Below are 23,458 nucleotides of genomic sequence, written 5' to 3' on the forward strand. Positions count from 1 at the left end.
GTTAACGCTGATGATCCAGGCCTAACGCGTGTCCAATGGGATACTTACTTTACCCTCTCTTCGGCCACATACCGTCAAACTGGGCCGTTGGTTCAGTGATGAGAATTTTCAGCCGATCACGAGTCTTCCTTTCTTACCAGTCCTGGAGCGGTCATAATTTATGTAATTGGTGTAAGTCTTGCGCGCTTATCATGATGACTAACCATCGTCCGACTATACTTCCTTCAGCATGTGGAAGTCCCAGTCCTGGTGACTCACCACGCCAAAGATGAATCAACAGTTCTCCCTGAATGGGTGATGATGTAATATTTCGTCGTGCATTCCATTATACCGCACGAGAAAATTCACACCTTCGGTTTCCAACACCAGTAAGCCCTTGCCTGAATATCACCGGCTGACACAACATATCTAGCTAACGCAAGAGCAATGCCCTCCTCAGTATTCTGGTGTCGTGGGGGATATTCATGGGCGGCGAATTGAGAAACCGGGTCAAAATTTGAAGAACGATCTCTGCACCACTGCACCATTTATGTATTAGCTTGGGTACTTCATCAAGGGTGTGGTGGAGTTCCCCGCCCATATGTAGTTAACCCTGAACGTAAAAAAGTTGTGTTCTGAGTCTATGCATAGTCTAGGGACGAATGTGAACGGCAGGGGGATAGGTACTGTAAAAGGGCACGAGTCAAACTTGCGATTGCTCTGTGAGATTCTAACAAGCCTTCAACTACTTTTGAATCGCCCCGAAAGAGTCTGAGTTCCCGCATATCCTGCACCACAGGAATATGTACTGCAGAAAAAAACAAAGCGCACATAACTCGCCTTGAGAATGCTGGGTAGGAACTTCATCGCTGAAAAAATATCAATCCATATATTTGACATTGTCTCGTCGCTAGTGCTCGCCATTGATCCCCCTCACTAAGCATTTTCTGCATTGCAAAGAGCGCACTCAGATAGAGATAAGCGCATCAAAGCTGTGAACATATGCATCTAAACTCATGATATCGTCCCTAATGGCAAGAACCAGAATTAGGTACAGTGAGTAGCTAGATAAATATAATGAATGTGCAAACATACCTCAGGAATAACGACTAAGGCAAAAGAGATTAATGAGTGTATGACTAGTAGGTGTCGCGCTGGAAGAGCCCGACGCGTACTGATATATAAAGTTCAACAGTCCCGGCGAGTAAATACTAGAGCGATGCTAGAATACCTGGCTTTCCACGCCTCGTTAATGGCATAGAATAATTATTAAAACATCTCCTTCACAATGACTCGTCACTCACAATCGGTTCCTACGCGCAAGTCTTTTCTGTTTCCCTCTGACTTTCCTCTCGCTGCGAATGAGACAGGCCTGTCGAATGAGATCCTGCAATTCTTGTTCCGCCTGTTGCTTCAAAGAATCATATCCGAGTTCTTCAGCTGGAGCAAATGTCGAGAATAGACGTCCAGCGCCATCATACATGATATGTTTCTCGACCCACTGATGGGCAGCTTGGCGATCGTCCAGTCCTTTGACCACGACGACGACCGGCACCACGTTCCCGCGGTATGTTGTGCAAAACGCGTAGAACTTCTGACGAGCTGCAGAAAGCTCGTCAGCGCGAGCGTAGTAAACGAGAAGATCTCCTTCAGGCCTCCTCTCAGCATTTGCAGATGAGGAGTCTGGTGCAGGAACACGGTGAACCTGATAATTGTCCCCGCCGATGCGCACAAAGTAAGGCCTCAAGGTACCACGGATGCAGGGTGCGATCTCAACTTCTTCGTTTCGAGATGGGTCACAGATGATGAGAGTGGAGGGCAAAGACCTTTCGCTATTCCCACTATCGCTGATCATGTTTCGCACAGCAGTGAAAGACTGTTTGAACCAGCTGTCGTCAACCACCCAATCCGAGCAATTCTTGACGACAAGGTTGCGTAGAGTTTCAGAAGACTCTTCGATGCGACGGGTGAAGATATCTGAGATGCCTGAGTGTTTGTGAAGCGTTGTGACGCATGCATGGTCTTCGAAATGCATGCCACGACTCTTGAATTCCTTCTCATTGGCAACCCACCAGCTCTCCATGTCCGGCTCGTTCTCCAATCCTGTAACGACGACGACAATCGGGACCTTCTTTCGGCAGATACCAGAGTAGAAAATATTGTAGTTCCGGATAAGAGCGCGACGGGCTCTCGTGCTACGCACGCAGTATACCAGAAGGCCGATCCCGTCCGATTTAGGGCTCATGAGCTCATGCAGCAAGCTCTTCAAGTTTTCATCCGCCTTCGCCGCCGGTACCGTGCCTGCAGTGCCCTCATTGAGACCCGCAGTGTCGAATAGAACAAACGTCTGGCCAGAAATTTCGACTCTATGGCGCTGATAGGCGAACGTGCATCCAGTTGCACTGCTAGATGTCTTCGCTAGCTGCGTTTGCGCAATCGCATTGATGACTGAACTTTTCCCTGAGCCACTGTCGCCGAAGATGACAACATTTCTTTCTAGCGGCCGAGTCTGCTACATTTATCAGTAAGCTTTGGGGTTATGCGATTCAAGAAGTAGGCCACGTACTTTGCTCACTGATACCTGTGGTGGTGGCGGTGGGGGAGGAGATGGTGGTGGTGGTGGTAGCGAGGATTCTTGTCCTTGTTCGGGGGCCGTTATGCCACGCTGACTCGAAGCAGACGAGCGCAAGTCGAGTGCCTCTAGGTGGATGTCAAGTGCTATTCTTTCGTAGAGGTCAGAAGGATCGCCGTGGTGATTGAACCGGTGCCCGAGAGTGTCCGATAAAATGCCGGGGAGAATACTAAGTTGATCGTCATCAGCACGACATACTGCCAGTGCTTCACGCGACAGATGAACAGCCTCATAGAAATGGTCTTTATTGCCGTCTCGTTCAAACCGTGCATAGAGGTCTCCAGCAAGCTTGTTTAGTGAGTATGCACGATGTGGGTGCCGTGGCGGACAAAGTTCGAGCACAATTCGCCGAAGCGATATACTCTCGTCTGAAGGATCACTAGGAAGTGCGTTGCACTGCTCGATGACATATGGTATGCCGTTGGTATCGAATACTACTCGATGGAGATGGCTGCCCTCGACACAAAGTGGCAGAATTGAGCGGTAAAGATCTGCAGCCTCACGGAGATCGAGATGGTCCTTTTTATGGGAATGACGCTTGCAGAGAGCATGGCAAAGGTCGAGGATCGATAACGGATGATCGATGTGTCCTCGGGGACGGAGTGTGAGTGCGGAACGGAAAAGGTGAACCGCGCGGTCAATATCGCTTTCAACGGTCTTGGCGAAACCGCATAGAATAGCATGAGCAAGGTTGGAGAGCGCTGCGGCGCGGTGTGCATGACCATGGGGACATTGGTCAAGCACTGCCTGAAAACCCTCAATGGCGCTATGGAAATGCTCGCGAAGATTGTTCCTCCAAAAGAGGGTGTATGCATCGCGTGCTGCATCAGTTTCGAGACCGATTTTACACTTAAAATTTGACTATATTAGCATTGATCGCAAGTCATTGAGTTGATGATGTACCTGCATGGTACCGTCTGCATCGTAGTATGGTACTTTTTTACGCCGTGCCTTCAATTTAAGGGATATGCGCTGATTATCAACAGCCATGAATGATACTTCAGAGCCACTGTCAGGGAACAACGACATCGTGAGAGGTGAGAACTCACCGGACTGTCCGTCGTGCGCAAGCAATTTTTCTAAAGTTGTCTCGACTGTACCCACAAGCTCGCCTCGACCGAGCATTCGGCCACACTCAAATGAGGCGCGAATTTCGAGGCGGATTTCTTTGGAGGAGCTGGAAAAGATGGGCATAAGCCACATTGGAAACATCAGCGGGCTTCCACGGATGATGAGAGTCTCATTCCAAGAAACACTGCAGTCGGCCATTGCAGCCTTAATGGCAGTGTTCCACCGACCATAGGAAGTGGAGACAAGGACATAATGGCCCGCTGGTGTGCGATTAGATGGAACGGCAAGGTTTTGGCCAGCAATCACTGCACGTGGGAATATGAGAAATATGAGATTGAATGATAATTATGAGAGGTACGATACCTTCCAGCGCTAGAACATGTCCGCCCAGCATGTGTAGAACTTATATAAGGCCTGCGTATTAAGGCTGCCTGATAGGCTCAGTGGTTGGAGGATCTGGAGGGAAAGCGACTGCAAGAGGATGCAGCTTTAGTATGAATCACGGCGACATGCCAGCTAGAATTCTCTGTGAGCATTTGCATGCGCATGTTCAGATGTAAAAGTTCCGACATGATCTGTATACTATTGCATTGCCTGTATGTTGTAGAGACGCCCAAGCGAAAGTGAATGTGTGTTCGAGGCAAGGAGGCGGTTCGGGTTTAATTATCAATTATGTAACGTGTACTGAGAATGTTCCGCTTCTCTCGATCAATCATCGAGTCACTTCAGGACCGCAGCTCAAGCTTGAACTTACTGCCTCAGGTTCCACAAATCGCGTCAGTGAGCGCTTGGAGAATTGGAACTTATCCGAGATAGCAGCGCCACATTTCAACACCGTCCTGGATTCCGAAGCACCTCAGGCTATCCAACGCGCTGGTAACGATCGACCACGCCTACATGTGGTGGTCAGTGGGTGGGCAGGGATCCTGTGATAACTCTGGAGGCCGGCCCTATTTAGAATTTCATCACTCCTTACGGACCCCGTCCTTCCTACTTATCTGCCAGTTAATTCCGGGAGAATGCGGAACCAGAAGTCCAGTAGGGTTTTGGTTGGTCTTCGCCAGTCTTGTTGTGAGCTTCTGATAAATTTGCGTGAGCTTGGTTAATTGATGTTTTGCGTTTTTTAGTGTGTTGTCTCTTCGATGTCGTCAAGACGAATGAAATTTGAACCTGTTCGAGAAAGGTCTAGGTTGTAGGCAAGTTGTCTTGTGAAAAATCTCGAGGTTTCGCTATTCCCGAGATGCTGTGTTGTCTCGGGAGTACGCCAAAATGCAGCGTGGTGAGTCGGTCTTTTACTTATCTACTGGTACCAACGTTTTTTCAATGTGTACTTGCATTTGGAAGGTTCATTAATACAACAGTTCGTAGCAGGAGTGTTGCGTGTGCGAGGTACTTGGCTTACAGTGTGTCCATCCAGATTCCAAACCTCGATGTTCATGTATCATGTTCTCTCTACTCATTCCTGCCAATGCCGATGTCTTATCACTGGACGACATCGCGGCTTGCAGTGGGTATCGCACGTTGTATAGCATTATCTCAAGTTGCATCCTCACCCTTTTCGCCTGCACATGGACTTCGATCCATCCGAACATTTCATGTCATTCGCAGACATGCCGGAATCATGCTCGCCGCTTTGATTGCTCCAGAACTAGTGATCTTATGGGCCATGCGGCAGTTCTTCCACGCGGGCAACGTTGTAAATAAATTCAATGATGAATTATGCAAAGGTGAGTCGATTCGTGGACCGGGATTACCACTTAGCTAACGTCTCCGTTGCAGGGAATTTTCAGTGGAGTAGGACTCGTGAGTTCTTTGTCATGATGGGTGGCCTTGTCGACCATAAAGACGACCTGAAGCTCTATGACGAGCCCCTTCGTATTCCCACGTTTCTCCCAATCACCAATTCCTTTAATCACAAACGAGACGCCAGGATCATAAGTCTTGTCGGACTTGTAGGATGATCATTTTCGGTGGGCTCCACTGTTTCGTGGGGTTTTCCCACTTCTCTACACACTCGGAGCAAGCATCATGGAGGGTGAGTGCGCTTATCATCACTGGCTTACTCTTGTTTGTTATCCCGTGTATGCTGCTCGTATCTGTTGGTGTCACTGAAACGGCAGTAGGATTATTCTTGTTCTTCGTTTGATCAAGAATATACTTCATTGCACGTGTAATTTTACTAACAATCATGGTTATTGATTTGTGATCACTTCCTTCTGACGCATATAAGGCAGTATCTTGGATATACCCCGTACCTCATCTATAGCAATCTGTACTTAGGATTGCTGCAGTACATTCGGGATGCGCAATTTCAAAGACGAAACTAAGCTCAGCAGATTTTTGTCAACGCTCGAGTCTCATGCGTGCCCCGGTGCCTGCTGTCGATCAATATTTGCTTGGCTAGCTACCGTCCCTGTCCTCTCCAATCTGGCGTCAAGTTCAACTTTCTTGCGCCAACCATCACATACTAATCACACACGATGACACGGCCATACCACATACATCTGTCACAGTCGCATTGGCAGGCCGCCGTACTTGTTGAGTCAACCCTGATTAAGTGTGTTCAACTCGTCGCTACATACATACGCTAACGGCTATCGAATCTCCAGATAAATACCAATGGCAAATTAAAGCCTCACTGTAAGCTTAATCTTGGTACCGAGACTTCTCAAAATGAGGCTTTCATTTGCAAGAGCAGGTGGTATACCCGTGGATAGATGTGTCTGCTGAGAGGCCACTTGGCCAATCGTCTTCTTCGATATCTGGTCCGCGGGAGATCCTTGCCGGGTGAACCTGATTAATTATTATCTTCGAATGAGCTGGCGAGCAACTAACGCGCGCGTCATGAACATATCGCTGTTTCATGCATCTCAAGTGTTTACGTAGCGTTGATCTAGCGCGCAAAGGTCTGACAACGAGAGTACAATTTATAGCCTACAATCACCTAGAACTATGTTATTCTAAATTCAATCCCCCTTCCTGCATCCAGTGCCATCCACGGTACCCTTTTACATTCATGGCGCGCGCCCCAAGCACAGCTCCCCTAAACTTCATTGTCTTCGGCGAGATGGGCGTCGGGAAGAGCTCGTTGATAAATCTCGTTGCTGGGAAGACGCTCGCCAGGTCCTCCTCCGGTTTAAAATCCTGCACTCTCGAATCAACCGAGTATACAATCGCATTACCCGAACCCCAGCTTAATGTCAAATTATTTGATACAGTGAGTATGTGAATTGTTCCAACTTACAGGTGTCTAAGTCAGGGCCCATCCAGGTGGGGTTGAATAACACTATAATGAATGACAAGAGTTATCTAGATGCGCTAGTGAAGGCGCATAAACTCATCGCCTCCCTCCAGAACCAAGGAGGTGTACACGGCTTGTTGTTCTGCATCAAGGGCGGTAACAGAATATTAGAATCTACGCAGCAGAACTACAGGTTGTTCCACGAATTCCTGTGCCAGGAGAAGGTGCCCCTTGCTCTAGTCATTACCAACCTCGAGAACGAAGAGAATATGGATGACTGGTGGATCAACAACCAGGATGATATTAAAGAGTATGGAATAGCTCCCGTTACGCAGGTCTGCATCACTACCATCAAGGGCCTCAAAAATGTGAATGAAGACAAATACTCGGAATCCAGGAAGAAAGTATGTGACATGCTGGCTACGCTTGGAAGGGGAGATGCGTGCTCGGTGGATATTAACTGGTTTGCGCGGATGTGCAAGAGGTTGCGACAGTTTTTCATTCCAGGCAAAGCGTTAGGGAAGAGTCATGACAAGATGTTACGGACGCTCACGAAGCGTTGCAATCTGCCCAAGCAGGATGCAGTACAGCTTCTTCAAAGGATTGAATCGGACGAGGAGAACTAGTAACTTGAATAAGGCTTTGTATTTTTATTGAACATCATACCCATAGGCTATCCAATTATCTAGCATGCCGTGTTATACTTACACCTCGCCTCGCAATTTATCCACTTCTCACGAACGCTTGAACGGTGGTCGAAAATTCTTGACTATATGGCACACTGGCCGCCTGGCTTACGTCCACACCGGTCCTCCTAAGAGCTGCCTCCTATGGTGGTTCCTTAAAGCTGTGTGCAACGTCGATCGATACCCCTCTTCTGTTTGTTCGCAGCACATTTGAGGTGTGCAATTTTGTCAGCTTGAGTTTAATTTAGATCCTGACACGTCCTACCTTTCGGTGTCCTGGAGAACAGCCCCGCATAATCGGGCAGGGAGCACCAATTCATAATACTGCTGCTGTGATATGGCAAGCGCTGTCAGGGACTCCGATATGCATCCTGGCGCTCATAGTCTCCCCTAATCAGTGTCGTTAGAGGGAGAAAGTCGTCCCTTTTTAATAATGTGGCAGCCAATGGCTGCTTGTCTAGCCGCTGTGACGAGGTCAGGGTTCACCATGCTTTGCACAAATAAGTTCAAAAATACTGATTAGACTCTCGAGAACCTCGCATTAGAAGCTCATTTAAACGGCATGCTGCAGGGCTACATGGCAGTAGCAATCTGCGCCGTCTTTGATAAATTGCTTGGAAAGTGTCGGCTGCATTGAGTTAATGGGAAGAAATGAACATGCACCGTGCACAACTATAAACAGCAGATTGCTAACCGTCCGTGCTTGTAGCAGGAGTATAAGGGCGAGAGATATGGAGTGCCACACATTCTGCTGGCAAGAACCGGAGGACAGGGCAGGTGAGAACATGTTGCGGCACGGCGTTCTGTTTGTGTCAGTCACGTGCATGCCTGACCGATCTTCAACTAAGGACGGAACGATAGTTGGAACTTGGCCTCTACCAAGTCCACTGCTCTATTGGTGCTATCTTCGGAGCTGCCGACGACATCGATAGTGCAGTGGAGAAGTGCAGGTTTGTTTTGCGCTCTCTGTTGTTTCGTGCTATTCGTGTTTGAGACGACCAACTGGCAGGACCCAGGTGGCAAGTTTTCATGAAATCACTGCATGACGCGATGCTAACCTAGTACTATCAAATTTAGATGTTGGAAATGAAAGCCTCATGAATACTGCATGTATGTGGATGCAATAATTCTGCTGGACGAGACGCCCTTGGCCATGGGGAATCTTCTTCAGCGGGTCAATCCGATGGTTCTCTTCTAGCGCGCAGCCTTCATGCATGATCTGATCTAGGGCGTCAGATAGTAGCATACTTGGCAGGGTAACAGGGGTGTGACATTCTGACAACGAGCGTTCAAGATTTTGTATATACCCTAGAGCTCTCGTTCTACGCCCCCCTTCTTTGCTCCTACACTCTTTCACGCCACGGTGCGTGCACCCAGCAGTGCTGATCACTCCCCTTCAGCTCCCGTAATGTCTTTTCAACCGCGACCACCAAACTTCATTATCTTCGGCGAGATGGGCGTCGGCAAGAGCTCGTTGGTAAATCTCATTGCTGGGGACCAACTTGCCGAGTCCTCGTCCAGCGCACAATCCTGCACACTCGAGTCAACCGAGTACCCCGTCACATTTTCAGATCCCCAGCTTAATGTAAATCTATTTGATACTGTGAGTGGACGCAATGATTCATAGCATGTTGATATTCTAATTCAAAAACGATCTAGGTGGGCCTGGACAGCCCCACTATGAATAACGCGGGATATCTAGATGCCCTAGTGAAGGCACACGAACTCATCGTCTCGCTCAAGAGCCGAGGAGGTGTACATGGCCTACTTTTCTGCATGAAGGCTGGCAGAGTGTCGAACACTATGCAGCAGAATTACAGATTATTCTACGAGTTCCTATGTCAGGAACAAGTGCCCCTCGCTCTGGTCGTTACCAATCTTGAGAATGAGGAGAACATGGACGACTGGTGGACGATGAACAAGGCACACATCGAAAATTCCGGCATTGTCCCTGTCACGCATGTCTGCATCACAACCATTAAAGGCTACCAAAACGCATACGAAACCAGATACTTCGAATCCCGGAAGAAGGTGTTAAATATGCTTAAGGAACTTGGAAATCGTGATGCATGCTCGGTGGATGTGAGTAGTTGGTTTGCGCGGATGTGCAAGAAGCTACGAGAGTTTTTGGTTCCGACCAAGGGGTTGGGGAGGAGTCGCCAGAAAATGTTGCAGATGCTCACGAAGCGTTGCAAGCTGCGCAAGGAAGATGCAGTGCATCTTCTCCAAAGGATTGATGGGGATGAGGAGAAACAGTGACTTGATTAAATTTAATAAGCGTTGTACTCATGAAAAGGATAGGCTATCGCATAGTCTTACTATACCAGTATTTCGTATTTATACGGTACTACAGTTAATTGATCCCGAGTGTTGACAACGTTGATCAATAAACGTTTTAGTTTCTCCTAGGCAGACCTTGGGCGATAACGATGCAGTCGTTACTGTATCAAAAACCTGGGAAACGTTCACTCCTACTACATAGGGAGTACTTGCGCTAACCGACACAGCATCCTGTCACGGTGAGTGGCGCCCCTCTTCCGATAAGCATACGTATAAATATATCGCACTTTACCAGGAACCACATACGCAGCAGTCTCCAACATGACTGAGCAGCTCCCCCCATATACTACGATTCCCCAGCCAGAGCCCGAACCACCGCAGTACACTCTTCCAGAGACATTCAACATCGGACGATGCAGCACGCGGCACCTCGTCCGCCCGGATCAGCTCAAGGCCCATCTTCAGCTTCTGGCAGCGTTCAGCCACCTTAAGCAGCAGGTCGTTGCCAGCGAGAGCCTTGTCGCAGGATTAGAGTCGGACAGTGAGAAACGTTGGGTATGGTTCGTCAATTTGGCCGTAGAACGGTGCGTGCCTTACTAGCGTTCTGCGTGCGCTTGCACTGGTAACTCACTGCACTGGTGGAGCGCAGGTTTGAGAGGTGGTGTTTGACAATCAAGCAATCTGATACGGTGGAGCAACGATTGCCTCCCATTGATGTCACTATGGTGTGGCACGCCTATCTCCTGAATCCGAGGCAAGCATCTCTTCAATTCCCCATGAATGATGAACCTTACATTTTTTGGTCATATCTGCAGCTGGTATGCGGAAGACACCGCGCGGATCTCCAAGCTCAAACCTCTTGCTCATTTCACTGATTACTTTCCTAACCTCCTCGTATGCCACAACACTTTGAACAATGTCCCGAACTCGCTGAACGTTGTGTCAGGCTAACCCTGATCTACTAACCACTGACGCACCCCGACATGAACGCGTCTCTGCTTGGGAGCGCCGTACCAAATCTCCGTATGACCCATTTGCATCTGCTGCGGATCTCACGCACAAATCTATCGAGTGCCCTTACTGTGATCGCACTATTCTTTCGCGTACGTCCCTTGTGCTTTCATATCATGGAAATCTACTCTGACAGCCAGCTGTAGCGTTCTTGCAGTCTAACGGGAAGGGATACGCCCAGAGCAACTTTAGCGTCGAGTGTGAATGTGCTCAACCAATTACCAAAGAACTTCTCGGCCTATACAAGTTTGCGAAAAACATAGTTGAACCAACAGCGCCTGATACATATTTGGCGTGGGTGTCGTGTTACTGACCATGTCGAACGACATCTAATATATATACACAGTGGAACTCTACATACGCCACGTAGCACCTACGACACCGGGCGCGGAGACACGATCAAGAAGCGCGTCCTCAGCTCGTATATCATTTTCCAGAAGAACGATGCAAGTGATCCCGTGCGCCAGATCTTGATAAACGTCCAGTATGATACTACACGCATGCGTACCGTGCTGAACAAGCACTTGAAGCCAAGATTGTATGTCCTATTTTTGTTGCACTGAATATGTTTTCTTAATTGAGGGACAGGTTGAATAAGATCATGGGTGCCTACACCGACGACAGGGTATTTTCACTCGATTTGGTCGGTGCTGTAAGCAGGCCCTCAACATTGATCGTATTCAAGGACTGATATATGAATCTAGGTCCTCCGGCAAGCATCGTTTGTGAAGAAGATGGTCAACCTTGGGTGGACCGAGCCAGGATATTTTACTAACGAGGTAGATGCAGTGGCGCTGCAACATTGTATAGCTCGGTATCATGCGTGGGTACTTGCTTCTTTTTTCTACGGACTGCACAATGACATTGCTCTGCAGCTTTTTGAACATCATGGCAGAGTCGCCTGCCTCGTTCTTTGTGCCCACGCTTGACATCGATCTCGGGTGGCATACCCATCAACTCATGGCGAGTCGGTATCAAAACGACTGCCTCTCGCTCGTAGGACGATACGTTAATCAGTAGGTGTTGTCATGAGTACAACGCGGAACACACATAATGAATACGTATTTTTCAGCGATGATAAAGTGGAAGAAGGTCAACTCGCGACCTCCTTCGACATTACCTGTCGTGCTTGGAACGTAAGCTATTTCCTCTGGAATACGACATTCTCGTTAAAACTCTAGATTGTAGAACCGTTATCGCGTACCCTACATGCACTGCGGGTGTCCACTACCAGGAGACACAATCGGCCAAAAGCTCCGACGTCTCCTCTCCTCTCAAACCACCAGCAACGTGCTTTTACTCCCTCCCAAATCCGACGCACGTGCTGCTACGCACCCGAGCGACCACAATGCTGTGTTTGCCCTGCACAACATGTCCGCAAGCCTGCGTCAGCGGGAGAACCGTGCACGCAAGGCAGAGATGCGGAGGCTGCAGGCAGAGCGGAACGGGAGGATTGTGAAGAGGGATGGGGATGTTGATCATGGGATTGCATTTTTATATCCTGTGCCGATGTTTTATTACTACCCTGGTGGGTGCGTTGCTGCTGCTGGAGCGGTGGTGAATGGAGGTTTGGGGTGTGCAGCGGTGAGTGTCGCTGTATTTGGATAATGAGGGATGCTGATATCAGGCTTACAGGGGGCGGGCGGCTGCTCGATTGGTGCTGGTGGTTGTGGGACGGGATGTGGTGGTGGTTGTGGTGGTGGTTGTGGGGGGGTGGTTGTGGGGGCGGGATGGTAGGCGCAAGCGGGGGTGGTTGTGGAGGCGGTGGCGGTTGTGGAGGTGGGGGCGGTTGTGGAGGCGGGGGCGGAGGCGGCTGTGGCGGTGGGTAAGCGAGACTGCCTGCAATGTTTTCTTGAACCTTGAATGTCTCTATGTAAACTTACCTGTGGTGCTCTGAAGATGTTTGCTCAGTATCAGATACTGTACTATATGATGATTGGTCTTCATAGCTGACAATACAAGTTCGCGCCATCTAGCAGTACCGTTATTTATCCCCACGAGTTTGAATTCATGATCGAGGACATCCTCTGCATCTGCGAAATGAAGCGGCATGTACATATCACTAATTGAACATGAAGAGGCGCATGCGAAGGAGGTCGATCAACAACGTTTATGCCGTAGCCTGGATCCTCTGTTCAGGCAAGGCAGACGTTCCGGAGGCACTTCGTCACTCAACGAACACCTCAGCCATCGGGATCCTTGAGTTGACAGACCAGCTGTAATTTTTTCTCATTGAAGGCACCATAATGGTTCAGTTATTGCTCAGACATAAAGACAAAACGGCATTGACGTATTCCTTCTCATAATCCTGTCGTGTTTTTCTTGCTAATGAATGAGAGACCCTCTGGGTTTTGTGAGCGATTCAGCGATTCCAAGGAATGTTTCAGCAAGTTGAACCTAAAAACATGTCAAGTGGGCTTGACGCTCGCCGTTGGATGAAGTTGCATACCGTGTCTAAAGCTTCAGTGTATGAGGACGGAACTGTAACTGCTGCGGGAGCCAAGGGGTCTCGTGGGGCATTGTTCTGGATTTCAAGAGCGATCTGGAACATCCTTTTCAATGTCGCGGAATATCTATTTTGGCCAAAAGACACGGAGTGGAAGGATAGTGCTTTTCTACATCGAAGTCAGGAAATCGATGAACTAGAAGAAAAGAAAAGAGCCACAAACCCGAGGCGGACCGCAGCGCGGCACAAATCTTGAACAGTTTGGTTCTCGATAGCGCACTCGCCATCCGACAGAAAGATGATGACAGGAGTTCTATAGCATACACCTGTGTTAACATTGTACAGATCAATCGAATATCTGAGACTCGCCTCTCCGTGCTCCAGTGTTGCTCCATGACTGACTGGGCACGTTGAATCGCAGCAAGTGAAATTTGTGCCTGCCGAAGTGTTGTGACTTATCACAGCGTCTAGTAGCTGGTCAGGCGAGCTGGAGAAGTCGTTCACCACGACGTCCACAACAGACCGATCAAACAGGATGATACTGTAAGAGTCTCGTCTAGCTGATTGTCGACCAGCAACTGCTGCAGCTCGGGCAGACCAAAAGCTGTACAGGGACGAGAGAACGGCGCCAAATCTGTTGTTAGAACGTTGGGTAATTCTATCTGAGGCAGGAGTATTCCTGAGAGGTTGTCGATCTTTCATCCGCATAGATTTAGATCTGCCAATAGTCAGTATGCGCTGTGATATCCAACACGTGGCACGAAATACCTATCCGCCACAAAAATTCTGGTGTATATTCATTAACGACTTTCCTATGGAACACAAAAAACACCTTACACATGGAACGCTTGCTGCATCGCCACGGGATTCCTGCAAGAGAAAAAATGCCCATCGTTGGAGACGTAACCGAGGGTCGCTGGGGTGTTGTTTGGATCCATTGGGACGTGGAAGAGAGGTAAAGTACAAAAAGATGGCTGAGCAGCATTGCCCCCTGCAGCAGTGTGTTCAGGACCTGGTGTGAGGATGAGTAACCAACAAAGATCGGCAATAGAGATGACTTGACCGGTGCACATGGCGTCACTGAAGAGGGAATGTGATTCATTATATAAACTAGGCACCGAGAAACTCACCATTTTGCGAAGTTTGTTTGTTCCTCCCTAGAGTACGGATCTTTGAAGCCTATAGACTTCATGATATCAGCGACACGGGGACAACATGACGACTCACCACTCCGCCGCCAGAACAGATTGTGTGTCAAAAAATCTTTAGGACGGTCCGGGTGCGGTAACAGTCTCCTTAGAATATGCTGAGCTTCATTGTTTCCTATGCATGAGGCGGCATCCTCTGCACGACAGTAGTCAATGTGGACGTGTCTGCCCAACGCCTGACAGAAGAGGTTGCACATCATCGGTGCTCCCTCGTCATTTGAAGAGAAGCGACGGCCTTCGACCTCGAGACCCGTATCATCCGGACCATCAATTGCCCATCGTGACGAAGACATGGATCCATGTCTCGTTTCATGCTCTTGTTGCGGGTGACCTGGTGTAATGGTTCGTAAATCGTAACTGCTGAGGTGCCTCAAATGTACCTACCGAGCGGCAATGTACAATAGTAACCACAGTGATCACATCTGAAAAGAAGAGAAAAAAATGAGGAATGACCGCAAAAAAACGAAAGAAAGTTTCCAACTTCGTTCTGCAAAAGTGTACCACTCTTGGGTCCAAACTGTGGTTGTGCTGACCTTCATGGACTACCAGGCCTGGTGGTATCGACTTGGCGCATCTCAGTCGTTTAGCCACTGTTGAGGGCGAGTCAGTGGCAGTGTTAGAGGTAACCAACTCGACACACCTTGCGAGTACTGCGAACCAAGATCATATGTCAACTCAGAAAATGATGTCCACGACAAAAACAGCACGCTACCTTCGTGTACTGGAAGGTCTCGTGCCTTCCTGTGAACGTCGCCTCGATCGATTGTGGTGCAGTCTCAATTTCGCAGATGCCCTCGGCAGTGCATTGCACAGAACACGAATGTTCCTCCCTATTTAAAGTTTGAGTATTAAGATACAAAGTTACACTGAATGATTGTCGACGAACCCGCAGAGATGAATAGCGTTGTCTTCCAAGCCGTGAAGATGGTCTGTATTCGCACAGAGTCTCTTGCAAAGTTGGCAGGGGAAAGAGCAAAGCCGAGCATCACACAGGTGTTGGTCATGGTTCACATCACTGCGGTAAATGAAGGGTCAGAAGGTGGTGCGAAGCGTTCATTCAATAGCTTGCCTTGCAATGCCACAAGTACCGCGACAAGGGGGAGTCAATCCGTCACTCAACCTGAGATTTGACAGATCGCATGGCTAGAGGCATTTTAAGCACGTAAGGAGGCAATTCGAGGGTCAAACATACCTGACCGCAGGCATGCATATTGGCAGCACATAGATGTTCGTCTTCTGCGTGACCGATCACCTAAACGACAAACTCGATGACCTTCTACCCACTGTAAAGAGGATCCATCTCACCTTCGTACACTCATCCAGGCATCCCTGTCTCCCGAAGAGTTTGCAAACTTGACCACAGAGATGCGCATTTACAATACATCTGGAAGGGGTGATGAGCTCATGCGCAGATACGATTATGAAAGACTTGCATATGATAGCCTGGATGTCCCGCTCTGAAAATTTATCAGACATTTAATGCTGCGCAAGTATAATATTGGCTTACGACATGGAGCAAGCCTTCTTCTCTCCAGATGACGCACAGAAATCGCAAGAATGTATGCAATCATGAGAAGTCCGACAGTCATGCTGTCCGTCATGCAATCTGCTCTGAATGCAGAGCAGTTCGCAACTTCTGCATTTTAGCTTGCACAACTGCAAATTGCTCTTCAAGTCCACTGTTGCACTTTCAAACGTTCTCATGAGCTCGTCAATACTTGCTTGCCCGCTTTGAAAGCGAGCGACATTCGATGACATCCATTCGCGAACATGGGCAATGCGCAAATTGACCAGACTGTCGATATGAGTGAGCAAATTCTCAATCCAAAGATCATCCGGCATGTGATGGCGAGAACCATAGTCTCCCCACGCATGAAACAGAACTTGAAGAGCAGTCTCTCGAGAAGGAGATTGCAACCCCGCCAATGAAAATGCTGACGAAGTATCAGGCATGTCAATCGGAACATCATCATCCAGGTTCTTGATAAATGTCAGGTTAATGTAAGTCAAACAACAGATAGCAGAAACCACACCTTCAAAGGCTCTGGGTCAGGATGAACCTCCTGCAGTCCGAATGCAAGAGCGTTGGGCAATCGGGTGAGAAGAAGTTGTGCTCGATGCGAAGCCATTGACTCTGCGACACGTCGTTCGTCAAATAAACTAGTGATTGCTGTATGAACACGCACGTGACAGAGCGCCCCAGTCATTTGCCTGAAGAAAATTTTATGAATGCTCTCCCAAAATGTACGGCGAACCAAGCGTACCTTCAGTTTCGCCATCAAGGTCTTCACCGTATGAAGGAACTCTCCTGCTGTATTATGAGTGAGTTTTTGTTTGTCCAACCGACGCTTAAGGGCTGGGAACAACTGGTAAAATTCCTGCGACTCGATCACCGGCCTACAAAAACGACAAATTTGTATGTAGACATAGACATAAGAACTGCTGCACACACCATGGAATTATATTCAACTGTCCAGCGTGGAGACGAGAAATGAAGTTGGCCTCTTGTTCGTCCTGGACGATCTTCTGAAACTTGAGAGCGAACCTGAGTATTAACTTGAGTATGTGCTCATCAGGATATGGCCAGAAACGTGCTCTTTGGTGATATCTGCTTTGTCTGAATCCACGACATCCTAAAAAGTCGTTGAGGTCAGGAATATGAAAAGAGATTGTCAGAAGTGAACAATCACTTTGATGATGATTGCCAATGTTGATTGAAAGAGACTCGGGTTGGCTGCTGGATCTAGGACAGGTCGCGCTTGACTGGAATGACTGGAATAGTCCTGTGATATCACGACTCAAGGCAAAATTATTCCGGAATAGCACCTATGAAACGAGGTCAAACTCTCATTTAAAGCATGAAAGTAGTCGCAAACCAAGTTGGAAATTGCAGTATTGAAAAGGACGAGTAAAGTATCTTCCTGAGTGGAACGCTCAATACTATGGACACCTTTATTTAGTGAGGATTCAGATATTAACATGTAATGTCGCAAGAATGACTGATTTAACATGCCTTCAAAATCCAAGGCGACCACAAGAGTATCTTTAGTCGGGGTCACTGACATCCATACTCCTTCTGTCGTGCGCATCGCCGATCCAGCGAAAGATGTGTCCACGAGATGATTCAATGAAAAGCTTTTCCCCACTGATTGTTCACCCATAGATGACACAACTTTGACAGGCTTGAAGTAAAGTCAGTGCCTTGTGAAAAATCGCTCAGCATTCAGGCGGACCATACCTTTTTGGCCATGTATGACTGAAATAGAGATTCATACCAACCAAAAGACACGTAGTCGACAATGCGGTTGACATCCGCGCCAAGAAGGGACTTCTCCAGTTCAGTAGAATACACGCCATCTTTGAGTGGAATAAAACGGTTTTCCTTTGTCACAGCGATCTGGATAGGAATAAGACAGAGGAATTCCGCCAGCCATTCACCAGCACGAAATTTTGATACGTTCCACTCCGCACCGTCGAGGTGACCATGGTGAAAAGCAGACTGTGTCGTTGCGGAGACAGCGATTCTCTTGAGAAGATTTCCGGTTGGCTTCTTTGACATCCTTTCAAAGTTTAAAACAAGATCATGGAAGTGCGGCACGAATGTATGGTGGTCCAGATCTGTAACGAAGACCAATGTTCGCCGACACCTTTCACTGGACGACGTTATCGTTTCCCGCTGAACGGCAGGAAGAACTGGGAAGCGAGTCCACACTTCGGCGTGACAATCTATGAGACAGTTGTGGGCGGTAACGCTCTCAGGCTTCGCATTCCCTCCTCGGGCACCCTTTTCTTTGAAGGTGAACTCTGTCACTTTCCGGGTGATATCGAGAGCGATAGATCGACATGATTGAGTGCTGATGTCGAGTGAGACCAAATGCACGATATTCCGGTTAGTCAATGATGTCAGAAGCAGTGGCTGGTCTGAGTGAAGATCAGGGATCTCGAGCGGGATACCATCTGTTGAGCCGAAAGTGCTCCAGTGGTAGGCGGTTAATAACAAACCAGGCCCGCGAACATGAGCCGTGATTAAGCAAGAACCATCTGGAGTTGAGTAAACCGCCGTTGGAATCTGAATGAGGTTGAGAGTTGCAGGCCTGTGATGTATAAATTAGATGTCTTTCACTCGTGTAAGGGTAAATCTGACCTAAACTGCATTGTCGTTAGAGAGTAAACTCTGGCCTGTGCTGATGTATCGACGAGCAGTAATTCTTCACCACCGCAGATGAAACACGCATGATTGATGGAAGACTCTTCAGGATACCATTGAGTCAGGTTGATCGCACTGCCGTTGGCCTGGAAACCGAGGGTATCATCAAAAACGAAGATGTGTAAGAGGAGCTGATAACGTGTTCGTCAGACACATCCCAGCAGATCCATAGTGAAACGAACCTTCTCTGTGGCAACAACGCTGAGTACACGCTTTGACTCATCAAAAGCCAGAATAAATTCCCCGATCTTATCGCGATACAACTTTTTCCTACGGCTGCCATGAGTCAAAGCGCCCTCGATGGCAGTGAGGTGTTCCAGGTACACCGTCAGGTTTCCGGATCGATCAGTCATTGCGAGCAGGATCTTCTCACCTGGAAGCAATTGGGCCCTCCTGTGATTAACGATGGATTTCCGTGTCAGTTATATCTAGAGTCGAAGTGCGAAGAACGCATACACCACTGAATGACCAAGGGGTAACGAGAACGAGAACGAGGTCCTGAACTTTGGTGAGGGAATCGTGCTAGAATCTAACTGTAAAGAATGTAGATCCTGCGCTGTCAATTGCATGGGGTGAATCGTGCACTCCAGCTTTGGTTCCTCGAAAGATTCCCTTGAACCAGTTATTTGCACCGGAGGCACCGCTAGAGACTGTTTGATTGACATTCAAAACTAAAAAGAATGCTTTGCTTACCATGATAGTAGCCTCGTCCATCCTCGATGGTATCGATAAGAAGGGCATGCCCGCTAATTTATGGTTATGGAAGTGCTGAAGCAGAAACGCAGAAAATTTGCTTACGAATGATGACCCGTCTGTGAATGGGCATTGATGTCAGCAATGAACCTCTTTCGTAATTCGGCCAGTTGCTGCTCTTCACCGATAGCCGCTTCCTTATGAACCTGGGCCACAGACTCATTAATTTGTATGTGCAACGATGCATGAGTCAAGTTTGTCGTTTGTGTGGTTAGAATCGATCTGAAATGCACCAATGCAGCAGCCCTGGCACCTGCAACAACTTTTTTCATGACAGTAAGTCTCTCCATGTCATCCAAGCTAGCGAGGAATTGAGTGTCACTGATCTTAGATGCAGAAGCCTCTGCATCTCCGAACGTCTTATCCACGAACTGGGAACCTTGCCCAGACGAGATGAAGGAATTAATACTGCTCCAAGCTTGCTTCACCAATCCCTTCGGCTGCTGATGCGGGATGACATGATTCCCTAGCACCCTGATAGATTCCTTGACATGTCGCATGTCATCGTGCAGGATTACATCCAGGAAGTCTTCGTCTTCCATCTTGATGTCGGGAAATTGGCGAAGTAGGCTTTCCGCGATATAGACTCGTTGCTTGTAGTTCTTGAAATCGTGACTGTTGATCTTCTCGATGCGCAGCTTTTGCAACGTGTGACGAAACACTTTCTCTATTTCTGGGTATAGCTGAATGATGGTTGAAAGTTGATCTGGATAACTGTTACTACGATACAACTTCATTGCAGAGATGAATACCTTGGGTTTCAGAGCTAGCCTGCTGGCTTTCCTTGGAATGAGGGGAAGAGCCATCAGCTGGTATACTTTGTGAATGGATCAGAATGGGCGAAGCTGTTTTAAATTTTAAACAACTCACGAAGGAGCGACAGCAGGTTCAATCGGATCTAGATATACCGTTATTGTCAAACGAGTCAACTACACAGATGACATACCTTGAGCTACAGAGTCGCCTCGCTCGCTTTGGTCACGCAAAGGGAAGGAATCATGGGTGAAAGTGCTGAAGTGATCGAGTTAGATACAAGAGGGTGATGTGAAGGGATACTAACGGAAATTTTTCGACGATGGCATCCACCAGTTTCCTGTGGAAGATGCGAGTGAGAAGGGGCAAGTCATTCTCGAGCTTGGTCTTGATGCTGGCCTCAGTCGATGCTTTTGTGACCCTGGTATTAGAGGAAATATTGGCAGACTCTTGCTGCCATTGTTCACACAATTGCGGGAAGCGATTCTTTAGGCCTGCATCCAGCAAAATATGCACTGCGTTGGCACCCAGGTTCTCCTTTACTCGCAATTTGTCACTGTGTCTAAAGAGGCATCAATCGAAATCCAGGAACTGCTACTAAGAGTAACACCCACAACCAATCACCTAACTGGAGGCGAGTGACCGACCTACGCTTCCAAACATCGGTGATCCGCCTGGCAGGTAGATAGTTAATTGTCATGAACCCTTGAGTAGTCTCGCCGTGCAACAACCGAGGCTTATGCAGTCCAAAATCTTCTGGTGCCTCCGGATGAGGCTGGGGCATGGCTATGCAAACGGATGTAGCCTACATGCGCCTCTCAGTGCTGCACCAGTGGTGATAAATTGGGCAAAACCTTGAATCCAGGACGCAGCTTTACGGCTTCTTCCTGCTGGTTGGTTTTCCTCACTTCAAATGTGAACATTCTATCAGGTTCGTCTTCGTCGTTGTCCATTTCCACCACAATGTCTTTGCTTTCCTGTCCAATCCATACAATGGAGCGGGCATGCTCAGGGGAGATGAGCGCCATGATTTGGTCACACATTGTCGCGAGGTACCTAGTGTACTGTGTCAAAAAAAAACCCCTACCGAAACTCAGGGAGGATTAGACAAACCGCATGAAGGTAACACGGTTACGTTTCACGGATGAAGGAGCTGAATCATCCCAAGTGGCATCCTCGGGCCAGTAGACGACGAATAATTGTTCAGCGAAGGTAGCTTCACAATTTTTTCGGACGATGTAAAGTCCAGATCGAAGGCTTGGTTTCAAAACACTGGCCGAGCTGTGGTCAATAACGAGCTGTGCTGCTCTATAGGAAGAAGTTCTTTGAGATATCGATCTGCAGCTCAAACATTGTATCTCACACGTGGTCGTCGATGACGCTGAGAGACAATAAGAAGCGCGCTATTTCTTCTTTGCTCCCATAAATGCCAATAGGCTTCACGATCAAGCCATCCAGCGCGCTGAACTTGACTTTCGTCATGGACACATATGAACCAGGACAAATAGTATTGGCGAATGCTCGGAGTGAATCCTGCGCAATGATGATTTTGTCCACTGGGAGCAATCAGCTAAGGAAAGCTCAGCAAGGACAATAGAGTCACCTAGTCCACCGCTCCCTTGTTCACTGATCAAGTCCAAGACCCGATACATCCCTTCGATCGACTGAACAAGGTCACGAGCATCATCGTGCGGAGGGGAGTCTTCCACGTCCATCTGACAAAGAAGAACGTGGAAACTCCAGCCCACATCATGATGATTACAAGGAATCTGAACTTACATAGTCTTCACCATTATCGGATATTATTGATTGATACAAGTCATCATCCGAGTCCTCTGTCCAATCTGTTTGATCACCTTTTGATGAGTGCGCTTGTGAAGCCGAGCGCTCGTCGTCATTCATCTCGTCGAGTCGTCAAGCTGGAAATAGCAACTTTGTGGATTGCAGAAAATCTGTTTGCGTGTTCTGTGCCGAGCAAGATGTGGGTGTTGAACAAGGTGCAAATGCGGACTTTCGAGTCGGTGGCGGTGACGGATGGCAGGCAATCTGCAGGCTGCACGCGTGCTTTATGATTATGTACAACACTATAGAGCACTGTTTTCAGACCACTTCGCACATTTTCTTGACTATCTCTCAAAATGTTTATGTTGCATCCCTTACATGTCGATGACCATCGGATACAGTAGCAATGTCGCATTGGCAAGAGAAGAAAGAGCCTGTCATGAAATAATGCACGGGATGATGTTGGATATGAAAGGTAACAATGACAAGCTAACAATGAGTTGAGTGCAAATTTGATATTCAGCTAGGTCACACGATATGCACCTACAAGCCCTACACCAGACGTCGAGAAATGTCCAACGTATGGTTTAAGTTTGATGCAGAAAAACAAACAAAAAAAGAAGCTGAAAGTCCTGTCTCGCCTGTCACTTCACAGAATCAACTCCGAGGTCTACAGCAGGATACAATGGACGTCCGGCGCCACCGTGCGTCATATGGCTCGACTCGATGATAAGCAGATCTGCTATCATTCAGTCCTCCGACCACGGCGATGCCAAGGAGCACCACGCTGCCGTAGTATACTCGAGCCAGCTGTCGTTGACGCCCGATCCAAGCAATTGTTGACAACAAGGTTGCGCAAAATTTCGGAAGACTCTTTGATGCGACGAGTAAAGACGTCTGGGACGCCTGGGTATTGCTGAAGCGCTGTGACGCGAGCATGACCTGCAAATTGCATGCCATGACTTTTGAACTTCTCATTGGTATCCCACCAGTCTTCCATGCGAGCCTTTCTCTCCAATCCCGTGATGATGACAACGATCGGGACCCTCTTCTGGCATATCCCAGCATAAAACATGTTGTAAACCCGAGCAAGAGCGTGAAGGGCAGAAGTGCTGCGCATGCAATACACCAGAAGGCCAATGCCATCCGACTCGGGGCTCATGAGCTCACCCAACAAGCTCTTCAACTGTTTCTCCGCCATCGCCGCCGGCACCGTGCCTCAAGTCCCCTCATTTAAAACCCGCGGTATCAAACAGGACAAATCTCTGGCCGGAGATTTCAGCCGGGCAGCATTTAAAGCCAGAAGTGCATCCCAATGCACCATCGGATGTCTCCGCGAGCCCTTGTTGCACGAGTATATTGATGATTGAACTTTTCCCCACACCGGTTTCGCCGAATATAACGATATT

General features: G+C 48.2%; 8 protein-coding genes across 8 annotated transcripts; 4 read left to right on the forward strand and 4 right to left on the reverse strand.

Moving 5' to 3' along the window:
• Positions 1-1,014: 1,014 nt before the first annotated feature.
• BJ212DRAFT_597604 (uncharacterized protein) lies at positions 1,015-2,304 on the reverse strand. The gene has a single exon (XM_041343621.1). The coding sequence runs from the start codon at positions 2,222-2,224 to the stop codon at positions 1,280-1,282; it is 945 nt and encodes a 314-aa protein (XP_041189400.1). The 5' UTR covers positions 2,225-2,304; the 3' UTR covers positions 1,015-1,279.
• Positions 2,305-2,390: 86 nt separating this feature from the next.
• BJ212DRAFT_1579576 (uncharacterized protein) lies at positions 2,391-4,354 on the reverse strand (the record flags this gene model as incomplete). Its single annotated transcript, XM_041342256.1, has 5 exons — positions 4,046-4,354; positions 3,661-3,987; positions 3,515-3,609; positions 2,546-3,460; positions 2,391-2,491 (listed from the first exon to the last, which is right to left on the reverse strand). Coding segments are annotated over exons 1-5 (1,467 nt in total), but the record flags the coding sequence as incomplete, so codon positions are not given.
• Positions 4,355-5,156: 802 nt separating this feature from the next.
• On the forward strand, positions 5,157-5,643 carry BJ212DRAFT_1484385 (uncharacterized protein; the record flags this gene model as incomplete). Its single annotated transcript, XM_041340785.1, has 2 exons — positions 5,157-5,409; positions 5,462-5,643. 2 exons carry the CDS (start codon positions 5,157-5,159, stop codon positions 5,641-5,643), a joined length of 435 nt encoding a protein of 144 aa, XP_041189402.1.
• Positions 5,644-6,698: 1,055 nt separating this feature from the next.
• BJ212DRAFT_1279390 (uncharacterized protein) lies at positions 6,699-7,549 on the forward strand (the record flags this gene model as incomplete). Its single annotated transcript, XM_041331488.1, has 2 exons — positions 6,699-6,899; positions 6,953-7,549. 2 exons carry the CDS (start codon positions 6,699-6,701, stop codon positions 7,547-7,549), a joined length of 798 nt encoding a protein of 265 aa, XP_041189403.1.
• A 1,468-nt stretch (positions 7,550-9,017) lies between these two features.
• Positions 9,018-9,868, forward strand: BJ212DRAFT_1484387 (uncharacterized protein; the record flags this gene model as incomplete). The annotated part of the gene is made up of 2 exons (XM_041340786.1): positions 9,018-9,212; positions 9,269-9,868. 2 exons carry the CDS (start codon positions 9,018-9,020, stop codon positions 9,866-9,868), a joined length of 795 nt encoding a protein of 264 aa, XP_041189404.1.
• Positions 9,869-10,162: 294 nt separating this feature from the next.
• Positions 10,163-12,590, forward strand: BJ212DRAFT_1379091 (uncharacterized protein). Its single transcript, XM_041336581.1, has 11 exons — positions 10,163-10,473; positions 10,539-10,643; positions 10,705-10,783; positions 10,836-10,992; positions 11,047-11,194; positions 11,247-11,438; positions 11,489-11,552; positions 11,605-11,723; positions 11,776-11,916; positions 11,973-12,036; positions 12,089-12,590. The coding sequence occupies exons 1-11, from the start codon at positions 10,211-10,213 to the stop codon at positions 12,506-12,508; spliced, it is 1,752 nt and encodes a 583-aa protein (XP_041189405.1). The 5' UTR covers positions 10,163-10,210; the 3' UTR covers positions 12,509-12,590.
• A 635-nt stretch (positions 12,591-13,225) lies between these two features.
• BJ212DRAFT_1379102 (uncharacterized protein) lies at positions 13,226-22,285 on the reverse strand (the record flags this gene model as incomplete). The annotated part of the gene is made up of 41 exons (XM_041336582.1): positions 22,047-22,285; positions 21,871-21,982; positions 21,631-21,823; positions 21,381-21,575; positions 21,122-21,323; positions 20,882-21,072; positions 20,575-20,829; positions 20,461-20,525; positions 20,385-20,412; positions 20,267-20,331; positions 19,560-20,220; positions 19,455-19,507; positions 19,218-19,404; positions 18,944-19,154; positions 18,699-18,892; positions 17,793-18,648; positions 17,568-17,736; positions 17,431-17,504; positions 17,350-17,380; positions 17,245-17,312; positions 17,150-17,187; positions 17,007-17,099; positions 16,819-16,951; positions 16,741-16,765; positions 16,588-16,688; positions 16,062-16,534; positions 15,860-15,938; positions 15,747-15,806; positions 15,675-15,697; positions 15,441-15,569; positions 15,257-15,384; positions 15,036-15,144; positions 14,939-14,976; positions 14,574-14,885; positions 14,477-14,525; positions 14,186-14,426; positions 13,809-14,084; positions 13,716-13,783; positions 13,570-13,659; positions 13,350-13,515; positions 13,226-13,297 (listed from the first exon to the last, which is right to left on the reverse strand). Exons 1-41 carry the CDS (start codon positions 22,167-22,169, stop codon positions 13,226-13,228), a joined length of 6,636 nt encoding a protein of 2,211 aa, XP_041189406.1. The 5' UTR covers positions 22,170-22,285.
• A 686-nt stretch (positions 22,286-22,971) lies between these two features.
• On the reverse strand, positions 22,972-23,458 carry BJ212DRAFT_1199361 (P-loop containing nucleoside triphosphate hydrolase protein; the record flags this gene model as incomplete). The annotated part of the gene is made up of 2 exons (XM_041329046.1): positions 22,972-23,267; positions 23,290-23,458. Coding segments are annotated over 2 exons (465 nt in total), but the record flags the coding sequence as incomplete, so codon positions are not given.

The sequence above is a fragment of the Suillus subaureus genome (assembly GCF_016647635.1).
Source record: "Suillus subaureus strain MN1 chromosome Unknown BJ212scaffold_33, whole genome shotgun sequence".
Taxonomy (NCBI): Eukaryota; Fungi; Basidiomycota; class Agaricomycetes; order Boletales; family Suillaceae; genus Suillus; species Suillus subaureus.